Here is a 21,129-nt window from a genome sequence, read left to right on the forward strand (position 1 = left end):
GCCCAGCAGATAAGCGAGCCACACTCAGCGGCAGCCAAAAACTGTGAATTTCCCTTCCATCGACAACTTTCGCCCACAGTCGACGCCGCCCCAACCAGTTTGTCGCCCTTTGAATAGACTCAACCTGGACTTCTACTAACATCTACACAACCAGAAATGTCCAACGTCCAGACCGGCAAGAAGACCCGCTCGGCCATCGCCGACGTGGTTACCCGCGAGTACACCATCAACCTGCACAAGAGGGTATGTTAAGAGAACCCATTCCCCCCACGAGAAACCTGATCTGCGACGATTCTGGAAAGAGGCGCAAGAAGGAATAAATGGACAGAGAACACACGCAATCTCAATTGGAGATTTCAATTTTTCTGGGAATTTTTTAAAAATTCAGTGTGTGCGTGCGGGCTATCAGGACTGCCAAGAAGAGATCTTGAAAAAGTTCTCATTTTTGATGGTACCTTGATTGCCATCACTTCCGAAATTGCCGTCTGTAGGAGACTACAGCTTGCAAGATGTCCTTTGCGACTATCGGACAACTGGAAACTTCCTTCAAGGATTGAAACCTTCATTGGTTTACATTCCCTTGGAGGTGTCATACAGTTGGCATACGCTTTCCCTCGAAACAAAATTCGACAACAAAAGAAGAAATTAGTTTGATGAAGTCCACCTTTATGGCCGAAACAAATCATCGCAGAGCAGCGTCTCTACCAGATGGCATTCGGACGGAAGACTGATTGTACCTTCTTTTTGGGTTATAGTGCCACGGTGTTAGCTTCAAGAAGCGTGCTCCTCGTGCCATCAAGGAGATCCGTGCTTTTGCTGAGCATGCCATGGTAAGTTTTGCTCTCATATCTAATAGACCCGAGCGATTGCCTGGAATCAATACTAATTCGTACAACAGGGCACCAAGGACGTCCGTCTTGACCCCGCCCTGAACAAGAAGGTCTGGGAGGCCGGCATCAAGGGTGTCCCCTTCCGCCTGCGCGTCCGCATCTCCCGCAAGCGTAACGATGAGGAGGGCGCCGAGGAGCGTCTGTACTCCCACGTCCAGGCTGTCAACGTCAAGAACCCCAAGGGTCTGCACACCGCCGTCGTCGATGACGCTTAAATGGACTCACCGCGGCGTCTTGCTTCTATGATTCCATGTTTTACTTGGGGTTCGGTTGGGGCTTTTAAAATAAAAATATCTTCATACCCTTGATTTGCGCCAAGTAGATTTACCTTACTGTGTGTAGTCTAGTCTCATCATGAGTTGTAGGCTAATTGGCAAATATTCGCTCGAGCAGTCAATTTACAAGTCGGGCCTGGGAACCTTCTAAGCTCTTGCAGCTGTACTATTCAATACGAAAACAGTTTAGGTTATATCTACATTACGAGTGGAGCGAGTGGTGTGATACTTGAATGTAACTGGTAGTTCTGGTAGTCTACTAACACATTGATGGTAAAAACACAATGCATGAATAATAGAAAAAAGAGAAACGAAAAATAAATGGAATAACTGAAAGAGGCCGGGGGTAAAATGCATATCTTCGCCTGATGAATGCTGAAAACAAAGAGCAAGAACGTGCAACGTAGATTCCTTGCATTATCGTACATTTGGAAAAAAATTGTGGAAAATAAGGGGATCAAAGAAAATGGGAAAATTTGCGAATTGATGGCGTGGTCATTTGTCTTTTGTTGCGAGATTTTGAGTCGCTTTAGTTTTTGATCTCTTGGATCTTGTCGTGTAAGGAGGCAATCGATTCCGCCTTCACACGAATTGCCCACTGCTCGGGCTTTGCATCGGCCTGGGGAACCATGAATTGCACACTATTGCTAGTGCGAGCATAATCCAGCTCCTTCTTAAGAAGCGTGTTCAATATGACGTTGCCACCGGGGTCGGCACGAAGGACAATGCGGGCACGGTTGGTTCCTGGGTGTTTGAGCAACCGAATTGTTCCAGTGCCCTGAGACACCCAACCGGTGGTAAGCTTGAAAGCGCGAGCACGGCATTCGAGAACGACCGTCTCCTCTTCTTCGCCGGCATTCGCGGAGGACATATCAAAGATAGATCCAGGGGCACCCTCCTCATCAGGTGTCGCAGCTCCTGAAGTAGCGTTTTCGGCACCGGAAGTCTGAGCGGATGCTTCGGTAGAGGCTTGGGCAGATGTAGAGTTTGTGTCGTTGGCAAACTTGATGGGTGTAGAGGGCTTCCAGGTGTTGTCCGCCGGGGTCGGAGGCGCAGTAGAAGTAGGTTGGGATGAGCCAGTGTTGAATGATGCACCAAATAGTTGGGAAGTCTGGGAATTTGCGCCAAGGGAGGCTGCGAAAGGGTTCGCAGAGTTGGAGGTAGTGGAGGCTCCAAAATTGATACCGCTTGTGGAGGGCTTGGGTGAGCCAAAGCTGGGGGTAGGCGATTCAATGCGGTCGAAAAGGCTTCGGCCCGCAGCAGCAGTCGGTGCTGGGAGAGGAGCATCTAGACTAGATTTGGCCTTTTCTCCGTTTTCGGTTGATTTCGATCGTTTGGCCTCATGCTCAGTGGTGTCGTTGCCACTTTGATCGTCGGTGTGATCTCCAGAAGCACGACGCTTAGGTGAGCGAGGCTTCGCGTCGTCTGAAGCATCGCTATCATTGCCATCATCAGCGGCCTGTGGAGTCGCTGAGGAGAGACGGCCAAATATGTTTTGCGAAGCTGGAACGGGCTGGCTGGTTGAATCGAAGATAGAGCCGGTGGATGGAGCAGGGGATGGGGCGGGGAGCGCAGATTGCCCAGAAGAATCATTGGATTCATCGTCGGCATCAACAAATTGGAAACCCTTTCCAGGAACAAAGACGGCCTTCTTCTTTGAGGCGGCCTCCAACTTCGCACGCTTCTCGCGTTGCTTCTCAGCATCTCGGCGCTCCCACTCTTCCTCATCATCCTCTTCAGAGTCGAAGTCTTCCGCCTTTCGCTTGGCCTTTTCTTTGGCCTCATCCTCTTCTGCCTTCTTCTTGAATTGAGCAAAAAAGTCCACACCGCCAGTTCCGTTTCCGAACTTCGGCACTGACGAAGGGGCTGCCGAGCTCTGGGAACCCGAGGGCTTAGGACTGGCAAACATGTTGCCGGCCAATTTTGAAGGGGTAGACGTCTCAGTGTCTTTGGCTGCTGGAGCTGGTGAAGCTGCGGTTTGGGCGGTGGTAGATGCACTGGGGGTAGCGGTAGATATCTTTGAAAATGGATTTTCCGCAGGCTTAGAAGGACCGGCAGCGGTAGTATTCAGCGACGCGAAAGGGTTCGCGGGTGCCTTAGCCGATGATTTTGAGGTAGAAGATGGCCCCTTGGCTGGATCGGTCGACTTTGCTGGGGAAGAGAACGATTGTGCGAAAACATTGGACGTGGCAGAGTCACTAGTGCCATTGACAGTGGGAGAGTCTTTGGCGCCATTTGTCATAGGTGTCGCGTCCATGGACTGCCAGTTACTCTTTGAACCGACAGGTGCCCCCATGGCTCGACGTAAAGCCATATAGTGCATAATCAAACCATCAAAACCATCCACGCCTGGCTCGTACTTAGATACCTCTTCTTTGAAAATAGAATCCAAAATGCGAATTCTTTTCATCAATTGCAAGTTTGTCTTGTCGACGTCCTCGCTCAAAGTTGACTTCGGTATTTGGGCAGGCGCCGCTGGTTTAGCAGTCGCCGCACTTGGGGTAGTGCTAGCTGGGGCCGCAGAAGCGCTGGCAGACGGGGTCGTATCTGGCTTGGCACCAAAAAGGTTCCCAAAAGGTGCGGCCGGGGTCGTCGATGCTTGTGCCTTGGCTGGGGAAGATGCAAAAAGATTTGGTGCGGGAGTTGATTGGAGTTTGGCAGGCTCTGGTGCTGATGGTTTTGGGGTAGAAGCGGATGATCCCATTAAAGATCCAAACGGATTGGCATTAGCTGGCTTCTCAGGGGTTTGCTCTGCTGCTGGTTTAGGCGCGAACAGATTGTTGGCGATGGGCTGATCTGTGGCTGGCTTAGGGGAGAAGAGATTTTGAGCTGCCGGTGTTTGATCTTTAGTGGCCTCAGACGGCTTGGGGGTAGCCCCAAAAAGATTTTTGAATGGCGTAGCGTCTGCCGGCTTGCTACTAGACTGATCCGCTGGTTTAGAAGAGAACAAATTCGTTGAAGACGATGAGGCTGCAGTCGCTTGTTGGGGCTCAGAAGATGTAGGCGTACTAGAAGTCGCACCGCCGCCAAACAGATTCTTGAACGGTTGATCTTCTGTGGGCTTGGAAGAGCTTTGCTCTGCAGCGGGTTTTGGAGAGAAAAGATTCTGGGATGTGGATGCGGAAGTCTGGGGTCCGGATGTTTGAGGGGCTGAGGTACCTCCGAAGAGGTTTTTGAAGGGGTTGGCATTCGCATCCGCAGATTTGGCAGGTGTCTGCCCGGAAGTTGATTTTGTTGCGAAGATATTGTTCTGGGAGCTTTGGTCATCGGCGGGCTTTGGAGTTGATAGGCCTGAGAAAGCGGGCTGTGTTGAGGCAACTCCGAACAAGTTCGTTGTAGCAGGTTTTTCGGGCTCTGATGACTTTGCCGCAGTCGAAGAGGCGCCGAAAAGGTTTCCAAATGGAGGTGCTTGGCCAGATGCTGGGGTTGACTGCCCAGCAAATGCAGGCTTGGCAGAGATTCCTTCGGCCTTATCACTTGCGGGCTTTTCGGCAGTGGAAGGGATACTGAGGTTACCGAATGGGTTGCTTGCCGGGGTAGAAGTGCTGGGCTTCGGAGAAAATAGATTGGAAGCCGAGTCCCCAAAGATATTGCGGCTTTGGAAACCAGCGGGCATTGTGCTAGAGGTATTTGGCTTCGAATCCGGAGACATTTGCATAGAGTCTGCAGGACTTGATGTGGAGTTCACAGTATTTGATTGACCGAAGATGCTAGAACCTGATGTAGTATTTGTGTTCTGCGATGCACCGAAGGAGAAAACAGGCTGAGATGGTTGTGCCGGCTGAGAAGTGGTTTGACCACCGAAATTAAATCCGGTAAAAGAAGTGCTCTGGGTAGCTGGCGCGGGGGTGGAATTCCCGGCGCCGTTAGCAAAAGGGTTGTTGAACGAGGTAGAGCCTGAGCCACCAGATGGAGCACCAAAGTTGAAACCAGTTTGACCGCCGCTTCCAAAAGAGAAGGGGGTAGAGCTGTTCTGGCTAGGTTGAGCGGGTCCAGAGCTAGCTCCGGGGAAGCTTTGACTCTGACCGAACGTGAAGCCTCCGGATTGAGCTGGGGGTGCACCAAAGCTGGGACTAGGGGATGCGAAGTTGGGAGTAGAGAGACCGCCAAAGGCATTCGAAGATTGTTCCGTACCACCAGATGGGGTTGTACCTCGAGGGCGTCGACGAACGTCCTTGATTCTGTAAAATCAAATAAAGTCAGTCGATTGCCAGGAAGGAAATTGTGTTTGGAATTGTCTTCAATGGGTTTGGAGTGCGAGATATTGAAAATATAATGACAAGCGTGCATATCGCTGTCCAAATTACAATGAGATCGTGAGATGAACAATAGTGAACGAGTTCCACCATACGAAGCATGGAGAGTGGAGCACAGCAACTCGTCACTATACTGCATGCCAACATCGCACTCATAGAGGCCCCTGTTTACACAGAATAATGAGATATCTTACTTACTTTCTGCTGGCCATCTGAGCGGCCGTTGCCCGCTGGGGGGCTTCATTTGGAGTGCTCGACATTTCGAATAGACGCTGATCTTCCTTGGACCCTTGAGGACCTTGCGCCGAGCGTTTTGACATACTACGGCGACACTTCTTTCGCGTAGTCTGTACTTGCTAACTGATGCAGGGAGAGAAGACGATTTGTTTTGATCGAGAGGAAAGCTGTCCGTTCAAAAGATCAATTGCGATCTTTGAGATGAACAGTTGGGGTATGGTATCTTTCGCTTTCGCGGGTGGACGTAGCTTTTTGGAAGCTAGTCGTGGATCAGATTCCGAGTTGAATGTTGTTGTTGTTGATGATTTGGTTCGGAGGGAAGCTCAGAGAAGAACTTCACGCGTGGAGGGGGGGGATAAGCTTGGGAAGGAAGGAGCTGTTTCGTTCCTTCCTGCGGCGTCGAAAATGGGATTGATGACGTCGAATCGCCGCGCGAAAGTTTTCACGTGGGCCTTTTGAGAGCAAAATTGAATTTCTCTCTGCGGGATTGGACTTGGAAAGACTCTAAAGGTCGAGGTCTTGTTCCGTGACACGACCTTATCCCGCGATCCGTCGCGGGAGCTGAACTCAACGGAGAAATCACCAGGGTCAGGAATCGCGAGGATGAAGAGGTGAAATACTGTCTCTCCGATGAAGAATCGAATTCTTCTTCTGGCGGTATCGACGGAGACGAAGGGAGGTGATTTGGCCCTGGATGATATTTTTTTTTTCGAACGCGGAGAACTCGCAACTTCGTCGCCCATTTTCTGCCATCACGTGATATGTCTTGGCATGCCGGCCTTTACCAATTCATCTCATCTTCTCTCTTCCTCTTCAACCTTGAAATGGAGTTCATTCAATTAATTCTACATTGACACGGAGTTTCATCTTAATATCCTAATCAACTGCCTCCTGACTGACTCTTTTTTTTTGTTGTCTGCTAAAATCACTTTGCATCCTCAATGACGTCGCGACCACCCACTTGTCATGTAACCAAACGCAGATGGGTGGACGCAGCCATGCGATTTTTTAGTGCACGGTGCACCACTGTTCTTACTCGGGAGATCATCATCTTACGGTGACAGCTCTTTGAGCATCATAGTTGGGAAGGAATGGCATCTCTAGTTAATTTTTCTCTTCTCATTCCTAATTCAATCAAAGCCATTTTGCCTGGTATTGACACCATACAATATCGTTGATTTCCCAACCTCCTTCGAAATAATATCATCTTTGAGAATCGAGGTACCATTTGAGCGGAGTATACATAGTACAGTAGATGTTTTCCGGATTTTGCCACGAGAGTTGCATGGGTTCTGGCTCGAATTGAAGATTGGCCGGACATCTGACTTAGGAGTGCATGACTAGTTAATTCTAATACCTTGGGAAAGAAGCAGCCAGTAACTAGTTGTCTTGACTTATCGCTGCATACTCTATACTTATATATATTGATGAGCTAGTGACCCATCGGATAAAATAAAAGCGACTGGTTCTATGGATAAATGTGACAACCGTTTCATTGCCATATTCCACAATCCTAGTAGTACTATTATAGTATAATGTAGTACATTATACTAATATGGATATACATAGGGTTAGTAATAAACAAAACGCTTTAGTTAACTAGTACCTACGAAGACAAATAAGTATCTGCCCATTTGAAATTATCAATAGAGAGAATATCATTATTCAGATAGTATCGGTATCCCGCACTCTTTTCTCTCGCGTCCTGTCACACAATGAATGACCCCTGAGTCGAAATTCCACCGGACGTGGCGCCAATAAATCCTGCAGCTAGTCACATTCCATTCCACTTTGCGCTCCTCTCCGGCCGCCTAGTTCCATTTGAGCTTCTACCAAATGCACCCTTGTACAAATCAACCTTCCTATTGGCTTTGCCCGCCTATTTCGTCAGGCCACTCGATCCTTCATATCCTCCCATGGGGCCCCGATCGGCGCAGTCTATTCCTTATTTTCATCTCATTCCCCCCCCTCGATCATGAGGCAGGACCAGCAGGACAGTTTGAATGGCCTGGCTGGTGATGGCCCAAATTGCCAATCCAGCCTCTGCCAGTGATACTCGGCCTTGATGCAATTCACTTTATATTTCTCCGCCTTGAGTAGTACCCCGGGGTAGCACTACTTTTCTAATAAGTATCTCGCATTCGTTTGAGAAGAGAATGCAAGTGTTTTCGAAGTATCAACACAGCGCGAGATCGCGTGGCTTCCATTCCTCCTTTTTCTTTTCTTTTCTTTTTTTTTTAACTCTGTCACACGCGTTCTCTCCACATTACATAGCTCTGGCAGGAAATACCGGGGGTGGAGTGCTTAGGGCCTACTATAGGTATAAGAAGGAGTGATTTCCCACGGCTCGGTTCATTACGTGCAGGTCCGAGGGCCATTACTTGAAGTCAAAATGCGTCTTGCTCCAGTGACCTCGTTAGCTATACTCGTATCATGTGCTCATTCTCAAATCCTGGAGATTCCAGCTGTAGATGAGCTCGTGAGCTCTGCTTTAGAGCCCCTGGCCGAATATACTGACTACCATGGTCCAACTGGAGTCGCTTCGGCTGCTTTGAGCGAAGCCACCGAAGCCTTCGTTGCCAACATTGCCGTCGAAGCAGCAGATGCGTCGTATTGGCTTGCCGATATTGCTCACCAGGGAAAAGCTGCTTTCAATTCAAACCCTTCTAGCTATACTGTTTTCCGCAATGTTAAGGACTATGGAGCTAAAGGTATTTAAGCTGCCCTTCCGATGCTGTAGATGAACTCAATGCTTACCCTGAATAGGTGATGGTGTGACCGATGATACGGCTGCAATCAATTCTGCCATCAGTGCTGGTGGTAGATTTGGGCCAGCAGGTCGGCAGACCTCTACAACGACTCCAGCTATTGTATACTTCCCAGCTGGGACATATCTGATCTCTTCACCAATCATTGACTACTACTTTACTCAAATAATTGGCAATCCAAATTCTATGCCAGTAATCAAAGCCACGGCTGGATTCACTGGACTTGGCTTGATTGATGGAGACCAATATCAAAATGATGGCAACCAGGGATGGGTCTCAACGAACGTGTTCTTCAGACAAATCCGGAATTTGAAATTGGATTTGACAAACATACCTGCAAGTTCAGCTGCCACCGGAATACACTGGCCAACTGGACAGGCGACCAGTATACAGAATGTGGAGATCCTCATGAGCTCCGCCTCTGGGACCCAGCATCAAGGAATTTTTATTGAGAATGGTGAGAGACATCAGAGGCGATGCATCTATAAAATGATGGGCAATATAACTAATTGCTTGCTGCAGGTTCTGGGGGATATTTGGCCGATATTACAATCACAGGTGGCCTCTACGGTGCCAATGTTGGCAATCAACAATTCACAACGCGCAACTTGGTAATCTCAGATGCAGTCACAGCTATCTCTCAAATCTGGAACTGGGGCTGGACTTACCAGGGCCTCAAAATCACAAATTGTACCACTGCTGTCGCAGTCAATAATGGCGGTGCCGGTAAGCAACTTGTGGGATCAGTAATTGTCCTCGATAGTGTCATCCAGGATTGCTCGACCTTTGTGACTAGTGCTTGGCAAGCCTCAACTTCGACGAACGGAAGTCTAATCCTGGAGAACATTTCTCTTCAAAATGTCCCAGTTGCAGTTCAGGGTCCTAGTGACACCGTCCTTGCTGGAGGTACCAAAACCATCAGTGCTTGGGGACAGGGTCATAAGTATACACCTAACGGACCGACCAGCTTCCAAGGTACACTTAATGCACCAGCACGCCCAAGCGCACTTTTGGCAAGTGGTACCTCAAATTACTACGTGAAAAGCAAGCCTCAGTATGAATCTCTATCAAAGTCTACGTTCGTCAGTATCCGAAGTGCTGGAGCGGCTGGCGATGGAAAAGCAGATGATACATCTACCATTCAATCGACCTTGAACTCAGCTGCATCCTCTGGTAAGATCGTATTCTTTGATCAAGGTACATACAAAGTCACAAATACTATCTATATCCCTCCTGGGTCGCGCATTGTTGGTGAAGCATATCCCGTGATAATGGCAAGTGGTAATACTTTCGGAAGCATCACAAACCCAAAGCCGGTTGTCCAAGTTGGCAAGTCTGGCGAGTCGGGGTCAATCGAATGGTCCGATATGATTGTGAGCACACAAGGATCTACACCTGGTGCCACTTTAATCGAATGGAACTTGGCTGCAAACTCGGGATCCGGGATGTGGGATGTTCATACCCGGATTGGCGGGTTTGCTGGCTCTCAGCAGCAAGTTACTCAATGCCCTACTTCGGCCGCTGTTTCAGCCGCTTGTGAGGTTGCTTACATGTCTATGCACATTACAAGCAGTGCCAAGAGAGTATATCTTGACAATGTCTGGCTGTGGACAGCAGATCATGATCTAGACAGCGGTAATGATGTTCGCATTTCCGTCTACTCTGGTCGAGGGTTGCTTGTGGAAGGTCAAACCATCTGGCTGTAAGTACATTGAACTTTCCCATGTAATCTCTATCACTGACTCATGCTCTAGGTACGGCACGGGCGTCGAGCATCATTCACTATATCAGTATCAATTCTCAGGAGCAAGCTCGGTTGTGGCAGGTTTCATCCAAACGGAAACACCGTAAGTCTGAATGAGCCCGGATCTTATTCTCTTCTTCATCCTATTTTCTGACTCTTTTTAGCTACTACCAACCCAATCCCAATGCGGCAAATAGTCCTTACCCTACAAACTCCGCCTTGAAAGATCCAGACTACAGCAGCTGCCTTCCTGGAAACTGCAATTCTCTAGGACTTCGTATCCTTGATAGCACCGGCATCATTGTCTACGGAGCAGGGCTGTACAGTTTCTTCAACAACTATAGCACGGATTGCTCTACCTTCCCGGTACCCGAGAATTGCCAGAGCGAGATATTCAGCGTCGAGGGAAGCACCAGTAATTTGGTGGTATATACCCTGAGTACAGTTGGTACGACCAACATGATTGTCAAGGATGGGAAATCTTTGGCTGTTGTTAGTGACAATTTGGCCACCTACGCTGCCACAATTGCGTATTTCACGTTGTAGGAAAGTGTTTCATTTTTGTCAGACTTGTATTTAATAGCAATTAATGAGATTCTCGCCATGTCACCTTTGTATTGTCTTCAAATTCAATCTGAGGTTTACTGAGTTCCGAATAATTAATAGTTCCAAGTTGTGGACGTAAATCGAGATAATCCAGAATATCATGCTCATAATAATGCTAAATCACAAGACGGAGATTAGACATCACCATTTTACTATCTCTCTGCGTACAGTTCCCAAGTCAAAAAGAGGCGAGTGGCTAAAATAAACCAACGCGCTAGGATGATCGATATCGAACACGGGGAGAATCTCCATCAGCCGTGCCGCAACAGGGACATCCGCACAGCTTCTGATGGTTCCAAGCCCTTCCTCTTCAATCTCTACCCATTTCTCGGCAATGCTGGCCATGACTGCGCTGTTCCAAACCCCTTCTTGGATAGTCGAGTTGCGGAGTACGTGGATAGCGCGCCTTCGAAGGAATGGATCGCGGCAATGCGTGGCGACGTTGAAGATACATGAGAGTAAACCATTATCAAGCGAAAAAGTTTGAGTCGATTGCATAGACCGGGGACTCAAAGGTAAAGACGAAGGCGAAGCAGTAGATGAGGAAGAGGAGTATGACGCACTTATCGACTCGCCTAGAGCTACCATGTGCTCAAAAGTAGGACAAAATTTATCCCAGACAGACTGCTCATCTGTCATGAGATTTCCCTCTGATGGATGAGCATTGAGAGCTAGAAAAGAGTCAAGCTCGCGCAATTTTAGAGTTGCAGCACCACGGCGCTCGCGCTCCGAGAGAGAATCTCCACGACTCTCCAGGAATTGATCCAGCGCTGTCGACCAGCGTGCCAGCAAGGCCAACGCTGTATCACGCAAAACTACAGCGTCATTTGTGACCACTGTTATTGGAACTGCACTGCTATCCGAATGCTGCGGATTCAGCTGTGTGTTTCGGATAGTCAGTTCCGAGCTATGCTGTCGGTAATGATATGTATAGACCTCCAGCATCTCGCGAGCCTCGGTTAATGATTTGAAAACAACAGGCTGGTCAAGATCTATAGAGATATTTGGCCAGATACTGAACTCAATTGAGTTCATTCTTTGCTCACTCTGTGATACTTAATTTAGAATCCAGACCAGTCTCAGAAAACGAGTTTCCATTAAGTGTATCCTTACCACAGTGGCCTGGGCCTGTAGCCGTGTAAACAGACTGCATAACACATCGATCGGAACATAAGCTCCTCGTCTGAGGTCTGAAGGGGTGAATGTATCGGGGGCTTTCCTGCGGATCTCAGCAAGGATCTTCAGCCCGCTGGTAATATGCGTGATGGCTGATGCGTAGTATCCGCGCATGGCCTAGAGTCTGAAGTTAGTATGCATCGTGCCATAGCCACGGCATCAAACTTGCAAGAACGTACCTCAAAGCAAGCAAATAAGATACAAGAGATTAGACACACGTCAAGGGGCTGTGAGCTGGTTGGTGTGGGCATCAGACAATGCATAGCAGACAGGTACTGGCGTAGGGCGAAAGAGCCATCTGCGGCCAGCCGGCTAGATTGGAATAGGGCCCCATCACGCTCAAAACTCTCATGCAATGATCCAAGGGCTACAGTAATATGACGAAGTGCAGGCTCCTGGTGGACGGACTGTAGTACCATATAGTCCCAGAAAGGGCATTCAAAATCGCCGGCCAATTGCGGGGCGGTCTTCTCCAGAAAGAATCGAAAGGAACGGCGTTCTAAATCGCCAGTGAAAAGACCATACCAAGGGACAGTAGGTGGCCGACGTGTAAGAGTTTCTGTAATTATGCTTGACTGCGTTGTTTGGCTGAACGAAGACTGACTATTCGCATAACCGTCACATCGGCGGCCGGTAGACGTGCACCTCCGACATTCCGGGCGCTCTTCGCCGCACTTGACACGTCGCCCTATCTGTCTCAGTAAGTAACTCAAAAGAAGCCGCGGTCGATTTGTCTTCCTCACTCCTAGACCCAGTCAATTGGGGTCTTTCAAGATAGGGTCCAAACGGGCATGGGGAACGAACTTGCAGGTCAAGCAGCCAGTTCTTGTCTTTGGCCGATACGCTCTGACTCGGGCCTCTGGATCGACCCTCGGCATGGTTTGTAGAATATGTGGGGTGTTACAAATGGCGCATGCTGTACAAACGAGTTGCGTTCATCAAAGGCAAAACTGGCCCCCAATTGAGTTGTTGAGGCGAAGCCATCAGACTTTGTCAGCGATCAGGCTGGAGACGTTCAGCCACAAGGCGGTGATGATCAAGAAACAAGTTGATAACTAGTACTTTGTGTTGCTTATGAATAGGCCAAATCAGATGCTGAATGAGTTATATAAAATCTGCTATGTTTCAAATTGAATTATGGACGTTCAATTTCTAGGACCAACCAAGATTACACGGGTAACACTTTTAGTCACAGTATCACTCAGGGTTCTATCATCAAACAAGAATAAAACAGACAAAACTCCACAACGCGGAGCGAATGCATACATATTGAAATCATAAAAAAGAGAAATAACCTAGTGCCGCGTTCAGATGCTACCACGTCCTTGCAGAGCCTGTTTCCATTTGTTAGAAGTCTTAATCTCGCAGCAATTTGCGTTACGTACCATTTCGTCGTCCAAAGTCGTAGCTTTAGTATAGGTCGTCATATTCTTGCGCTGCTTGCGGCTGGGCATATCGCTATTTTGGCCTGGCATAAGCTTCCCTGGGTGTACAACATTGAGCAGCACGAGCGCAATCAACATAGGCAAGCTGTCGAGACAATACTGATAGGCCTCGTGGAGGGGTATGGTGCTTTTGAGACCCTGGGAGTATTCGCATAGTCGGAAAATGATACGCATCTTTCTACCTGTTAGTAGTACATTCCAGCAACTTTGAATTCAATACTCTGGTCTGTACTAACCGTGATCAAGGCGAGACAGGCATAAAGCACGTATAGAAGCAAAACCGCTTTTTTGAGGTCCGGCCGTTGCTGTCGGCGAATCTTGAGATGGAAGCAGATAGCACAAAGGATGAATAGCAAGACAAAGAGCTGTTGTGCTCCAACACCACCCATATATATGTGCAGTCCTAGCATTTGCGTTTTATATGAGATATCTTCACCGGCTGCCATTGCAGCGCCGCCGACCTGGACAATAAAAGCTCTATTGATTTCATATATCAGCCAAAAGCCCAGTGCTTGAACTATTATCTAGTTATGGTTGAAGAAGAGACACACATTATATCGAGAAGCACAAAGAAGAGACCAAATCGCCATGGTCTCACGTGCAGGACACGCGCATCATCGCTGAAGTTCCAGACCATTCGACCCATAACCATGTACACAAAGGCATTGGTCAATAGTGGTGCGACAAGGATTAAGATAAACCAAATAGCATAATAGCTATAGCTAGTCACATGGAGAATACTCAATGCGCGGAAGACATAGGTCACGGTTTGCATCACTCCAGATACGACGATCACCCAGCAGTAGAATTTGCGATGTACGATTGCCTGCGTGATATGGGCGAGAGTCGTTAGGCCAAAGAGGACGGCGAAAAGGTATGACGCAGCGACCGAGGGACAAAAGTCCCACATGGTGTCGGGGTCAGACAAAGCTTTTCAAAGTCAGTTATCTGATTTTTTGTAGATAAGATGGCGATCGAAGGACCGAGATAGGTTGTGATAGCTACCTTTGCACTGGGCCATGGCTCAAGTTGGCAGTGGAGTGATGGTGGGTTATTTCGACACGAGCATTGAATGAGAAACATTTTCAAGTGACGATTGACTTATATATTCATTCGTTTCTAGCTCGCTGCCTGGTGTAAAGATGAAGATATTGTCCTTGTCCATACGAGATAGCCCCCCAAAGTGGACCCTCATAGGCCTCAGCCGAAGCCCCGATTGGATCGTTCGTATGGACTAGCTCATCACAGCACACCCAAAATAACGTTGTCAGACTTCCCCACTCAAATCCTCCTATTTGCTAATTTTAGGCCCTATAGTGAGAAAGCTAAGCCTTCAAACTGGGATTTTGAATTGTTTATCTGGCAGCCTGCTAAAGAGCCCCAAAGGAAGGAGGCTGTGGTCCTATACAAGTTCACTATTGGATCTAGAATCAATACTGAACCAAATATGATTAGGAAAGTTGAGGTACTAGAGTTTTCTCTAAGAATCATAGCATTCGCGGAAAGTCGAGAGATAGGAGGATTCTGCGCTGCGTAGTACATACAGTCTTTGTTCGGTGGGAAATGGCTTCTGTTAGCAGATGGATAGCTCTATATGGATCTTCTAGGAGAGCATCAAAATGGACGAATAGCCAAAGGCTTGAAGCCAATTTCAAGTAAAACGTTGCTATCCCGAACACTATGTCGTACAACCAAACTCGTCATTGACCACCGTCGTCTCAATCGAATAGGCTCAAATATCTGTGCGATTTTTCACTCCTGTCCGAGAGTACGATTAAGGGCGATGATAGTGATATTTCGCAAGAATTGGATCGTTTTTTTCTCTCCTCCAAATTAAGTTGGAGATTATTTTCCTACCAAAGGCTCATGCTTCAAAAATCATAGCTTCTCAAGATATCCGGCAATTTGATTAAGAAACTATACCGACTATTGTTTTGCCGGCGGAAATGAATCCGGGGCGTGGGGGTGAAAGGGAAAACGCGGGGTAACAAATCCATGAAAGATAAATCAGACACGGCGGAACAAACCTCCTCAAGAACTAATTGCTCGCGACTGCCGATACTTGCCAAGTAGGCCCTGGTACTTATTTCGAGATATTGGTGCACAATGGCGAGCAACGCAGACGCATCGACAATCCCCTTTGACGCACTCCCGCTAGATCCCACCGGCCCACGCGGAAATTCTTGGGGTCGGTTTGGACGGAAGGATGAGCTTGGTACTTTGAATCTGCTTACTCCGGAGATCATTGTGGAAGCCGCTAAAGAGATCCGAACTGGCGTGCGTATTTCTCTTGATTGGCCATTGAGCATGCCCTCTTATCCGAGCTTCAATCGCGATCCATTCAAACAAGAAATTGTTCTCCGCAGTCCGAACTGTATCTACGACGATATCTTAACGTTCAATAGTCAAGGATCCACACAGTGGGATGGATTTAGACACTATGGTCAGTCAATAGTAACGCATGATACACCATGGCTACGAACTAACAGGTATCTCTCAAAGCGAATCAAAAGTCACGGCAATTTTACAATGGGCATACAACAGACGAGATTGAAAATTCGGATGTAATCGGTCTACATAGTATGTTCATATCAATTGCAGTGTTACTGCATCCTGGAGGATGCTCTCGTTAACCCAATAAATTAGCCGTGGCCGAAAATGGCGGCATCACTGGCCGTGGTGTTCTACTTGACTTTGCGGAATGGGCAGCATCAAATTCAATTTCGATATCTGCATTGCAATCCAAGGCTATCACCATCCAGCAAATCAAGCAAGTGATCAAAGATCATAAATTGGAATTTCGAAAAGGTGATATCCTTTTCGTGAGAAGCGGATTCACTGCCGCATATAATAATTTGAGCGACAAAGAGCGTCAAGAGCTTCCAAAGCGTTCGAGCCCTGATTTTATCGGAGTAGAAGCGACAGAGAGCATGGTTCGTTGGCTGTGGGATCAACAATTCGCTGCTGTGGCCGGTGATGCCCCGAGTTTTGAGCGAGCTCCAATCCGGGGCAGCCATGCCGATCCCAACTTCAATCTTCATGAGTGGGTTTTGGCAGGGTGGGGGACCCCAATTGGTGAAATGTTTGACTTGGAGAAGCTATCTCAACATTGTAAGGCAACTGGCAGATATAGCTTCTTTTTGTCTAGCATGCCTCTCAAGGTAAGTGTTTTTTTTTTTTTCATTTTTACATGTCTCGCATTCGGGAATCCTAATAACGATTATATCAGGTTGTTGGAGGAGTTGCCAGTCCACCTAATGCATTTGCGATTTTTTAGAGTTATTTGCACTTGTGCCGGGCGGAATGAGCTCACATTGCGATGCTTGTATAGCTTGGAACAATTAGGTATTCATGAGAAACTGAAGCGAGTGTTTTTGTCGTGATGCTACCGAAACCGGAAAGAGGAGGGAAATATGGGAAGGGTTATTGCTGAAATGGCTTTTCTGAATTGCAGCTCCCTTGATTTCTCCCACACCAAGATATTGTACATTATGTAGTTACACCATGAACTTCAAGTTGAAGGTTGGATGTTTGCGCAATACCATGCGAGAAGAATACTAGGATCAGCAACAGGTACTGGTAATACACAGTCTGTACTTCTTGGCTTTGACTATATATGCCCAAGATCAAAAGGTGTCATCTACAATGGTTTCCAGGTATACTATCTGTGAGTAACCACACTGTACAGTAGTATGCCTGTTGGGGGGGTCACCAAGTAACGTTACTAATACAGCCCTAAATGGATATCATGTATTCCGTACGCCGTCTATACACTAGTCCCCTGAGCACTCAGGGCACCAGCTAAAACTTTCACTTATGATGTCAGCCCCATGCGACGCACATGGAACAGATCGTCGCACTGAAAATAGAAGAACGATCCAGAGTGCGGCTGTTCTATCCACGTTAGTGGCGGAGAAGCCTTTTATGTGGAGCTTAATTTGACCCGCCATTCCCACACATATAGTATTATTGGTTTGAGGCATCTCCAAGCATTCCAAGTCTCCGTGCGCCCAGAAAACCGGTTGGCTCTTGGTTAGTCGAGTTTTTTAATGCAGTCTTTGAATTGTCAGAACACAAGCTATTTCTACGCGCTTCAGATGCGGTCTGTGTTTGCGCTGCTATCGTGTGAGCAATCAATCACTTGTGCCGCTGATATCCCTGGGTGGAGTACACAGCCTTGAATCTCCTGACGATCCATTAATCCAGTTGGTTGACGTGATTCGAATGGGCCCCGAGGATCAAAGGTCTTGGCGAGTGAGAATGTCTGTAGTTACCCACCGCACCTAATTGATACTGCGAATGGATCCATACAGACCTTTTGCATGCAACGATTGACGGAGGATTACGTCCCCCTCTTCTCCACTCCACTTAGGGAAAGATTGGGGCTCATCTGTTGTAATTCTCAGGGATTTTATAGGTGACATTACTTTGGTCGCTTCACTGTTTCTGAGACCTGCCGCCCCGCAAGCGCTGGTTTTTCGATCCCATCCCCAGACCAGCCTTTCTTCTTTTTCTCCCCTGAGGGTTTGACACCTACGCCGGAGACCATTTTCATTACCGCGAATTTCACGACGTTGGACTAAAGTTGTGGGCCTTATCTAATATTCTCTTTAACTGGTCAATTCGCGGACGCGATCACATTTCGCGATGTGGGCGAAGGCAACATGGTCGTACTTCCTTTATGGATTATTGTTTGGACAGAAGGTTTCTGCTTCAATTGACCTTGATGTTGGCGACCAACGTTAGCATATCTTTCAACAAATCCAGCCGAGTGACGGTGGCTAATAATATCTTGCGAATCAACAGAATCCATCAAAGATGCTGCTTCAGAAGCAACCTACGGAATGATGACCTGGTATCATGGAAATGAAACCGGCCAAATTCCAGGCGCCTTTCCCGAGAAATGGTGGGAGGGCGCCGCTCTTTTCCTAGCGCTGCTTAACTATTGGCATTTCACTGGCGACGACACATACAACGATCAATTGAGTCAGGGCTTGGAGTTTCAAGGTGGACCAAATGCCGACTATTGGACTAGCAATTACAGTTCGTTTTTGGTAGGGATTCGTCCCATTCAAATAAGAAAATGGGTTAGAGGAACCGGACTAATGACTGGATTTTATAGGGTAACGATGATCAAATGTTCTGGGGTCTTGCAGCCATTCAGGCGGCCGAACTGCAGCTTCCCGATGTCTCGGATGGACACTCATGGTTAGCTCTGGCACAGGGTGTCTTTAATGACCAGAAGAATCGATGGGACACAACAAAGTGCGGTGGTGGATTACGCTGGCAAGCATTCGTCTACCAGAGTGGATATACCATGAAGAACTCTGTATCAAACGGTGGACTTTTCCAATTGGCAGCTCGTCTTTACCGGTATACTGATGATACCCAGTATAAAGACTGGGCGGAGAAAATTTGGGAGTGGTCAGCCGGCTCGCCACTATTGAATACTAAGACTTGGAATGTTGCGGACTCTGTGAATATGGACGATAACTGTAAAGCTCCTGGTAATGTACAGTGGACATACAATTATGGTGTCTACTTGGGTGGTGCTGCTTTTATGTATAACAAGGTCAGTATTGAACCAGCCGCTTTTCATCTAGAGAAGCCCCATGCTCACAAGTAACACGAACAGACCAGCGACGATAAATGGCTCGAGGCTGTTAATGGACTTCTGACAGCATCCTTCAAGAAGTTCTTTTTGCCTGCACATGGCGGTGTTATGGAGGAAGTGACTTGTGAGCCCACGGAAGTTTGCAACAACAACGAGATTCTGTTCAAGGGCTTGTTCTCTTCATGGCTTGCCTATACCGCGCTCTTGGTCCCCTCCACTTACGATAAAGTCCTCCCTAAACTGGAAACATCTATCCAAGCGGCCGCCAAATCCTGTGATGGGCACAACAACAACACTTGTGGTGTTCGCTGGTACCAGTCAAAATGGGACGGCTGGACTGGAATGGAAGAACAGATCAGTGCCAGCAACATTTTTAGCTGTTACTTGGTGAAATATGAGCACAGTGGTAAAGGGCCCGTGACATCCTCTACTGGAGGAGACAGCAAGGGTGACCCGAACGCTGGTGCGCAAGGCGCAGAGTCAGAGAAAAATAAACAAAAGCCTATCTCAACCGGGGACAAAGCAGGCGCTGGAATCTTGACGGTTCTGTTCGTCGCCGGATGGGCTGGTTTGATGTCTTTCATGTTCATTGGTGGGTAAAGTCGGATGGAGGCTTCATTTTGCGGGTTGAAACTAGATTGTATTCACTATATACATATAGGTGTTTTTTTTTTTCTTTTTCGTTATTAGCGTCAACATTTCAAGGTTTTAAGGTGCATAATTTCTCCTTTGGTTCCTCAGATCATGAAAACCTGGTCAAGTAGCCGCCGTTTTACTGCAATTGTGGTGATAGATGATGCACATTTATAAGCAACTGAACTAACACGCCTTTTTGAACTTCTCCCCGCCTCACTTTTGCAACGATCATTTCGTCACCTCAAGAAATAATCATTATGTTCGACGCATTTGAAAAATTCTCGGTTCAAGCACAAGAAGAACCACCCATTTATATCCATGGTCTTAAGAGTGTTAACGCTTCTCATTCTCTTCCACCTTTGATTTTGCTACATGGATTTCCTCAAACACTTCATATCTGGCATCGAGTCGTTCCCCACCTTGTCGATAAATTCACCGTCATATTGATCAATATCCGTGGCTATGGCGAATCTTCAAAGCCTGCTGATATAGCTTCCTATGGAAAAAGCGCCATGGCCCGTGATGTGATTTCGGTGATGGACATTCTAGGCTTCACCGATTCATTCTACGTGTGTGGGCACGACCGTGGTGCCAGAGTAGCTCATAAACTCTGTGTGAATCACCCCAGTCGGGTCAGAAAGGCGATACTTCTCGATATATGTCCTACCCTAGCCATGTTTGAGAAAACCGACCAGAGCTTTGCAACTAGTTACTACCATTGGTTTCTGATGATACAAAAGGAGCCTGTACCCGAAGCCTTCTTCTCAGCTAACCCTCGGGCAACAGTCGAGCTACTGATGGGAGGCCGACCCGGTATTGGGCTCGATATCTTTGAGCCAGCATGTTTTGAGGCCTATGTGGAAAATATGAGCGATCCTGCGGCTGTCCATGCAATGTGCAATGATTATCGGGCTAGCGCCAGTATAGACATGGAGGAGTCAAAGGATGACATCAAGCATAACCGACTGATCAAAAGCCCGCTTTTGGTGATCTGGGGTAAGCATGGAGTGATCGAGAAGTCTTTTAACGCGCTTGAAGAATGGCGGGCTGTGACAGACTCGAACGTCCCCGTGGAAGGATACAATGTAGATTCCGGTCATTACATTCCGGAGGAGGCACCTGAATCAGTTGTGGTGGCAATCAATACATTCTTTGTGTGAATCAGACGTGAGACTAACTTAAGCTCTAATATTCTGCACTATTCTTGTACGAAGTCTTGTTGGGTATATAGTACAAGGTACAGCGACCCGACTACTATACACGAATGCTTGGATGGAGAGTGCTGAATACTAAGAAACAATGGCTTCTATTGGTCAAACGCCAACCCCCACAAGAATTGAAAATTGATATCTACTAGACAGCTTTCATTTCCAATACCATCGTACTTTGACATCTTATTTTTGAATCAAAGAAGCAAAATAATACATTCTTTTGTGGGATTGACTTTTGTGGTTTCAGAACTATGGGATAGTTTTACAACCG

General features: G+C 47.5%; 8 protein-coding genes across 8 annotated transcripts; 6 read left to right on the plus strand and 2 right to left on the minus strand.

Moving 5' to 3' along the window:
• Positions 1-156: 156 nt before the first annotated feature.
• N7469_006416 (60S ribosomal protein eL31) lies at positions 157-1,105 on the plus strand (the record flags this gene model as incomplete). The annotated part of the gene is made up of 3 exons (XM_056645334.1): positions 157-243; positions 756-830; positions 899-1,105. The coding sequence occupies 3 exons, from the start codon at positions 157-159 to the stop codon at positions 1,103-1,105; spliced, it is 369 nt and encodes a 122-aa protein (XP_056500572.1).
• Positions 1,106-1,694: 589 nt separating this feature from the next.
• Positions 1,695-5,681, minus strand: N7469_006417 (uncharacterized protein; the record flags this gene model as incomplete). The annotated part of the gene is made up of 2 exons (XM_056645335.1): positions 1,695-5,346; positions 5,620-5,681. The coding sequence occupies 2 exons, from the start codon at positions 5,679-5,681 to the stop codon at positions 1,695-1,697; spliced, it is 3,714 nt and encodes a 1,237-aa protein (XP_056500573.1).
• Positions 5,682-8,050: 2,369 nt separating this feature from the next.
• Positions 8,051-10,716, plus strand: N7469_006418 (glycoside hydrolase family 55 protein; the record flags this gene model as incomplete). The annotated part of the gene is made up of 5 exons (XM_056645336.1): positions 8,051-8,369; positions 8,425-8,883; positions 8,949-10,128; positions 10,181-10,273; positions 10,335-10,716. The coding sequence occupies 5 exons, from the start codon at positions 8,051-8,053 to the stop codon at positions 10,714-10,716; spliced, it is 2,433 nt and encodes an 810-aa protein (XP_056500574.1).
• A 279-nt stretch (positions 10,717-10,995) lies between these two features.
• Positions 10,996-11,232, plus strand: N7469_006419 (uncharacterized protein; the record flags this gene model as incomplete). Its single annotated transcript, XM_056645337.1, has 1 exon — positions 10,996-11,232. One exon carries the CDS (start codon positions 10,996-10,998, stop codon positions 11,230-11,232), a length of 237 nt encoding a protein of 78 aa, XP_056500575.1.
• A 2,027-nt stretch (positions 11,233-13,259) lies between these two features.
• Positions 13,260-14,307, minus strand: N7469_006420 (RTA1 domain-containing protein; the record flags this gene model as incomplete). Its single annotated transcript, XM_056645338.1, has 4 exons — positions 13,260-13,286; positions 13,338-13,571; positions 13,634-13,874; positions 13,949-14,307. The coding sequence occupies 4 exons, from the start codon at positions 14,305-14,307 to the stop codon at positions 13,260-13,262; spliced, it is 861 nt and encodes a 286-aa protein (XP_056500576.1).
• A 1,196-nt stretch (positions 14,308-15,503) lies between these two features.
• N7469_006421 (uncharacterized protein) lies at positions 15,504-16,674 on the plus strand (the record flags this gene model as incomplete). The annotated part of the gene is made up of 4 exons (XM_056645339.1): positions 15,504-15,840; positions 15,900-15,977; positions 16,044-16,558; positions 16,627-16,674. 4 exons carry the CDS (start codon positions 15,504-15,506, stop codon positions 16,672-16,674), a joined length of 978 nt encoding a protein of 325 aa, XP_056500577.1.
• Positions 16,675-18,044: 1,370 nt separating this feature from the next.
• Positions 18,045-19,611, plus strand: N7469_006422 (glycoside hydrolase family 76 protein; the record flags this gene model as incomplete). The annotated part of the gene is made up of 4 exons (XM_056645340.1): positions 18,045-18,138; positions 18,204-18,451; positions 18,520-18,969; positions 19,033-19,611. 4 exons carry the CDS (start codon positions 18,045-18,047, stop codon positions 19,609-19,611), a joined length of 1,371 nt encoding a protein of 456 aa, XP_056500578.1.
• Positions 19,612-19,904: 293 nt separating this feature from the next.
• Positions 19,905-20,807, plus strand: N7469_006423 (alpha/beta fold hydrolase; the record flags this gene model as incomplete). The annotated part of the gene is made up of 1 exon (XM_056645341.1): positions 19,905-20,807. One exon carries the CDS (start codon positions 19,905-19,907, stop codon positions 20,805-20,807), a length of 903 nt encoding a protein of 300 aa, XP_056500579.1.
• Positions 20,808-21,129: the final 322 nt, after the last annotated feature.

Source organism: Penicillium citrinum (genome assembly GCF_028827155.1).
Source record: "Penicillium citrinum strain IBT 23319 chromosome Unknown utg000005l:1.0-1900146.0:1.0-1900348.0, whole genome shotgun sequence".
Classification (NCBI taxonomy): domain Eukaryota; kingdom Fungi; phylum Ascomycota; class Eurotiomycetes; order Eurotiales; family Aspergillaceae; genus Penicillium; species Penicillium citrinum.